Below are 6,728 nucleotides of genomic sequence, written 5' to 3'. Positions count from 1 at the left end.
TGTTAAAAGTTTCTGGGCCATCGGGTTTGAAACAGATTGCTTCCAATCACTGACGGAAACTTACTTAGAGGCCAGTCCTAGGATTTAGGCCAGAACTGTAATAAAAAGTAATGGGAGTTGTATATATATACCTTTTTTTTTTTTAATAGTTCGGGTTGGAAGGGACCTATAAAGATCATCTAGTCCAATGGCCCCTGCAAAGAGCAGGGACATCTTCAACTATATCAGGTTACTCAGAGTCCCCTTCAACCTGACCTTGAACTGTGCCATGAATGAGGCTCCATATCTGTCAGACTCTGTCTTGTTCGACTCTGTCAGAGTCTCTGCCAACGTGTGTAGGGACATCCCTTAGATAGGCCTAAGGGGTCTGACAAGGCGCTGGCAGTGGGGGGAGGAGGGGGCTGTGCAGGGGCTGCCCCATGCTGTACACAGCCAGTTCCAGCCAGCTCCAACGGACCCACCGCGGGACACGGCTGAGCCCCTCAGGCAAGATGGTGGCACCTCAGAGAAAACATACTTAAGAAAGGGCAAAACACACTGGGCAGAGAGAGGAGGAGGGGAAAAATAGAAGAGTGAGAAACAGCAGAGGGAACACCAAGGTCAAAGAAGGATGAGGAGGAGGCAGTCCATGACACGCCAGCAGATATTCACACCGCGGCCTGTGCAGGCACCCACCGCTGGAACAGGGGAAAACCGTGAGGAGGAAGAAGCAACAGAGAGGAGCTGTCATGGACTGACCATAAACCTCCAATGCCACATCCCCCTTTGCTGCTGGTGGGGAGGAGTCAGGAGTAAAGGGGTGAATCTGAGCTTGGGAAATGGGGCAGGAAAGGTGCTATTTTAATGTTTGTCCTTTTTGTTTCTCACTATACAAATCTACTTTAATTGGTAATAAATTAGTTTTCTCCAAGTCAAGTCTGTTTTGCTTGTGACAGTGACTGGTAAGCAATCTCCCTGTCTTTATCTCAACCCATGAGCTTTTTTATCCTGCCACTGAGGAGGAACAGAGAGTGAGCAGCTGGGTGGGCGTTTGGCTCTTTCCCAAGGCTAACCCACCACAATATGTGTACAACAAGGAATATAAAATGAAACAAAATGCTGTGTCATATGAAAGAAAAAAAAAATTATAAGTTACCATGTCTTCAAGCTTTACTACAGTGTTTGTGAACGCCAGCATTCTTTAATGAGAAACAACCTGTATCCACAAGATTGCATGCTGGTCATCATGACATTAATTTAATGTGCTCAGCATTCAGTTTATCCTCTTTATGAGGGCCATTATACATATGAGTTTTAATTGACTGAAACAATATGATAATGGCAATGAAGTATTTTTCACATTTGCAGGAAATGAGGAATATGCTTTCTGAAATAAAATTCTTGTTAGCTGAAGTTAGTGCAATAGATTTGAAAGCAACAAAGCAATAATCCACATTATTCTAGTTATTCTCTCAGCATTTATTTGAAATATCAATACTTTCCATGTTATAGTTTATACATCAAGCAGTAGGGAATTGTCTTCATTTCACATCATCCAGTACTGAAGTGGCACATTCGAAGCAGCACATTAAACCTCTGAAACAGTCTGTACAATTTAGATAAATAGAACTCTGGATAACTAAACTAACAGTACTTCTGCAACTGTTACCAAAAGAATGCCAAGAAGCTAGGCACAGCACTGTACACACAAAGTGCAGGAAAGAGGAACACAAGAGAACCAACTAAACACACGGGAAATGTTTTTTGCATATACGGCCACATGTCTTCAATTGCTCAACACAAAAAGATAACAAGTTTTATTTAGTCCTCATTGAGGGCAGAATATGCACAAATGATGTTCGAAGAACACATGGTAGACAGAAACAAATCAAATTAGGGTCATGTTTGGTTGGTTATTGTATTCCTCAGTGAATGAGTTTACAAAGGATATCTGGTGCTTAAGCAGCATGATTTTGTGCCAAGACTTGACAAGAAACAGTTAATAAATGCCAGTTTTATTCCCCATCTTGCCCTCTTACTGGCATTTTGGTGTGCATGCTCAAAGTTCCTGAAGGGCAAATTCAGGTGGTTTGTGGTCCAAGGTTTTTGCTACAGGAATCCCCATTTTATGGTTTACAGTTTTCCTCTGGATGGAAATAGGCCTTTTAACAATAATTAAGAATATAAAAATGAGCAGAGAGCAGCAGGACACACAGTACAGTGGTTCACTTTCTGACAAACCAGAGAGTCTACATTTACACTGTCTCTGTGAGAACAGCAAGCCAGTTTGGTTGGAAGATACAATTTGGTTAATCAATGTTAGACCTGTGTGAACTGTATCATTAGGAAAGGAAAGATGGAACGGCAAGACCTTTTCCCTCTTTTTATAGAGAACTAAGACTGAAAAGTAATACAGTGGTGACAGGCATTATCTTCCCAATACCACCTTCACTTCCTGCTACTTCACTATGAGTTACCTGCTTTGCTTGCCGTCATCTTCCCAGCTTCATCTCAGTAATGGCTCCGATTACCACCAGGCAGCATGGCCAATAAACTAACCCACACTATGTTGGCTCAGAAGATACCACGCATCACCACCACGTAGTACGACAACATGTAAACCAAAGATGCTCAGTGGGAACTGATGACTCTAACCACTGCAGTTTGCACTTGTAAGGTGTAAGAAGCAGCATTCTGAAAGCAGTGGTACTGACACAACTACCTGGGTCAGAGGTGGTGGATCAGCCATCCTAATTGGGTAATGGAACTAGAATATCAACATAATTGATGGGGAAGAAACCTGACTGGCCATGAAGCATCCCCTCATACCAGTTTTCATCGATCTGGTTAGTGAGGGTAATGATATCACCTTCCTTAAATCCCAGCTCCCCTTCATTTTCTGGTTCAAAGTCATACAGAGCTCGGCAGCATGGCTGATCCATGTGAGCACCTATGGAGAAGAAACACAAAAAACCAATGTGCTGAAAAATCTCAACAGTTACAGTACCCTTTTTACCATTGTACGTACTACAGATTTTGCTGTTTCTGGTATCATTCATATGCTGATGACAGTTCTTTGATAACATCTAAATTTGCTAAACTTCATTAGAACAGCTATCAGCTTTTGGCAGCCTTCAGTTTTCATATGTGACTGCTAGTAAATGTCTGAGAATCCTCAAAGAACCAAACCACAGTCAAGCCCACACTTAAAAGCATGGCTACGAACAGTTTGGAATCTAATTTTCATCTGTTTATAAAACACAAAAAAAGAAGCAAAAGCCCTAATGTATTTCCAGCTTTACTGGCACAGAGATGCTTTGTCTATTTACCTCAGGTAAGTAGTGTAAGGAGTAGCTTAAAACAACAGTGAAGATATAACTGTGTCTTTGTCCTTTATTTGGAAACTTCACTGGTACAGCCATACTGTAAACCACTGTATACGCCCCTAATCCTCTGAATTTTAGTATGAGGTTTCCAAAGACCTTTTCTCCCCATTCCCACAAAACACTTGATTGCAGGGCCACCAGGATAGATTCAGAACAAGTTTGAAATTGAAAGCTTTCTAATACGCTAGTTCATGAATATCTGACCATAAACCCTGTGGGATGGCTAATGGATATTATTATTATTATAAGTCATTACTTAAATTAGATTTTCATATGTTACATGAAATTAATAAATATTCCTCCCATCCCCTGTATTCCTCCGATCCCGCAGTCTCTATAGCTTCAAGCCTATCAAAAGCAAAATAGTTACTGGTCAATATATTTAGGATTTAGCAGCACTGAATTGTAAGGAAGCTTATATAGTAAAAGTTCCAGTGCACTTCCAGTGGTCAGATTGAACCGACACATGCCACTCCACCATAATGGCACTTGTAAGAATACATATTTCAGCTTTTGCATGTATACTGGCTTCAGGATGAATAAGTTTCAGATTCAAAGTTTTTGCATATTCATTTCAACCACTCACTGTGGCTAGAAGACCCATGCTTGAGCTATTTTAGGACAAAAATATTCCATTTCTATAAATGTCAATAAAGCAAGTTTTTCAAATACCAGATTTAATTTATTAAATTCTGTAGTGAAACCTTCTTTCATTTTTTTACATATTTCTCACAGTGTATTTTGCTTTATTTGTCATGAAGACTATTTTGCTGGCGTGTTTGGTATCCTCATTGCTACGGGCTGAAATTTAGAAGACTTAGCAAATAAACTCTAATGACCACAGAAGATCAGAGCTTTGAATGAACCAACCCAAACATACATTAAAAAATTTTCAAAGAAGGCAGCATTTCTTGAAAACCGATAAACACTTCAAAAGAAAGGACCCCTATTGAAGAAAATGCTAAATCCTGCTCTCTGAAAAGGAAAATGCTGAAGAGAGACAGGAACATCAGTCTGCACTGCCTTAGCACAGACAAGTGTTCATGACACTACAAAAAAGAAGTGAAGAAAATTACTGGTGGCACAAGAACAGCTTTAGCATCCAAGACTCAAGCCACACTCATGCACAAGGAATCTCCATTGTAACGCCCTCCTCGCTAGCATAGTGAGATTACTAGGAGTTTGCAAGATTACGCAAGACAGCCTCCAGTTGCAGGTGCCAAATGGAGATATGTTGCTGCCTATATCCAGGAGAACATCAAATACTCACATCAGGTTGTGATGGGAAGGAAGGAAATCCTGATTAAAGATCTAGTGAAAAAAATCCAGTCTTGCAAGGTGGAGTGTGCTAGCAACTGTCACTGAGGGAAACTGGAATAACTGAGGTCAGGGTCTGGACAGAGGATAGCCCTCACCATAACATGGGATAACAGACCATTACTGTGAGAAACAAATAATAAGGCTTTCTTAATATGTGCTGATATGAAATAAACACTTCTTTAAGATAATAATTATGCACACTCATATAAATGCTTAATCTTGCTTGTGCCCAGTTGGACAAAGAAAATAACTCAGATGGCTTTGTTTTTCTTTTTAGTGATTTTTACTTTCAGGCTCTTTGTGTTATAATACCTGGTTTTAAAAAGCAGGATAAGGTTATGGAGGTTTTGGGGGGTTCAGGGTTCTGCATTTTCATGGAAAACTTCCAGTTGTTCTTTCGGTTTTCTAAATGCCTATTTTGTAAAGATCTATATTTCAAGGTGAATTTAGTATGGCAGCATCTCTTTGAGCTTCTAGGACTAAGGAAATTTTTGACACAAAGACACATTTAAAGCAGTGGATGATCCATCCCTGTTCTCCAGCCTGGGGATGTGAACGCTTTACAAAGAAACAACAGTTCAAACAGGTCTCTCCTACACTATCCTCATTCTCATTTTCCCTCACTATGGAAGAACTAATCTTTAGAAGAAAACATGGAACTTCTGCACTGTAGCAAAGTTGGCTTTTCTTCTCACATTACTACTGCCATTACCTGATGGTTTGGGTGTGGTGGCATGGGATATTCCTCCATTGTGCTGAGTATTGTCGCCAGTTGTGAAATCCAGGCTCATACGGGGTTTGGGCTGGTATTCTCTCCTGGGCTGAGATGATGCCTCTTTTATTCTGCCAAAATGTAAAGTTAAATGTCAAGAGTTAGTTTCTTGTTAACAAATGAGATGCACGAAACATCTTTATTCCCATGGCTGAAGTTCCCATCCACCAATCATCCAGACTTAACAAGTTTTGGCATTTGGAGTAATTTTTTGTTTACAACATTAGTTTAAATTACCAAAAACCACCTGATGTGACTATGCCATGAGGTTGTTAATTTTTCTTTCCCTTTAGGAACCTAGCATTTTGTTTGGCTTCTTTTTGTCTAACAATAACAAAGAGCTTCTGATGGAGAAAAACTTGTTAGGTGATTAGCAATGCTTACAGAAGGGCTGTACAAACATCTCTGCCCCCATTTTTTGCAGGATTTTTGCTTCTATCCCTGGCAAGCCTTAACTATTCAGTCAATTGATGCCAACTCATCATTTTGCGAGGACACTGTGTGGGAATGTACTGACTGCAGTTGCAGACTTAGTTCATTTGTAATTTGGAATACTTGTTTCACAAAGGCACACAACTCCAGCTTTCCTGAGTCTCAAAATAAAAATATTATGCATCATTCATTTCAACTTATCTTCTAATTGAGAAATCTGGAATTTCTAGGAAAGGGTACATTTTCAGATTCCAGGGTAAAATCTAGGGAAGGGATGATGACAGAATCAGAGCAGCTTATGCAGAACAACTGCCACATATATTTCTAATACCGCATCTAGAAGAACACTTGAGTCAAGACCTCCGTATTTAAAGGACAAGTTGGTTTCTCTAACCTTCTCTAGATCTGCCCCAGACTTGCTGTTAGCACATTTGGATTTATCTATTGAAAACATCTGCTTCTAACTTAACCAGTTTTGGTCCTGATAACAAGGGTTTTCTCACCATCCGAAATATTATCAATATTAGTCAGTTCCCAGAGGCTGCTTTTCTTCTTCATAAACAAAAACATAAGCATATTAAAAACATAAATTAATGAAGTTGTCAAAATAAACTTAAATAAAAAGGTTTTGCTGTGTTTCACTTATTAACAGAAGTTACTTTTTCAAAACAGTAAAGTTGTGAAGAGAGAAATACTTAAACAAGTTCTATTACATTTAATACTTCCACGAAACAAACACCATTTTTTACAGATTATGAACTAGAAGGTGACAGTTATAGTGACTAAAAACTACCCAAAAGCTCAGCACGAGCCATGTTTCTTAAGAAAAGAAACATCTC

At 39.5% G+C, this 6,728-nt stretch overlaps 1 protein-coding gene across 1 annotated transcript in view; it reads right to left on the bottom strand.

Annotated features, from left to right (window-relative positions):
- Nucleotides 1–1,434: 1,434 nt before the first annotated feature.
- The window catches only part of SH3GL2 (SH3-domain GRB2-like 2), a 16,121-nt gene continuing 10,827 nt past the window's right edge, over nucleotides 1,435–6,728 (bottom strand). The window contains exons 6-7 of the mRNA XM_009579743.1: nucleotides 5,398–5,528; nucleotides 1,435–2,929 (exon numbers count right to left, since the gene is read on the bottom strand). Of these exons, the coding sequence (XP_009578038.1) occupies nucleotides 2,730–2,929; nucleotides 5,398–5,528 (331 nt within the window). The 3' untranslated portion in view covers nucleotides 1,435–2,729. The remainder of the gene's footprint in view (nucleotides 2,930–5,397; nucleotides 5,529–6,728) is intronic.

This window comes from Fulmarus glacialis, unplaced genomic scaffold (assembly GCF_000690835.1).
Source record: "Fulmarus glacialis isolate BGI_N327 unplaced genomic scaffold, ASM69083v1 scaffold15606, whole genome shotgun sequence".
NCBI classification, from domain to species: Eukaryota; Metazoa; Chordata; class Aves; order Procellariiformes; family Procellariidae; genus Fulmarus; species Fulmarus glacialis.
This window is presented reverse-complemented; position numbering and strand designations above follow the sequence as displayed.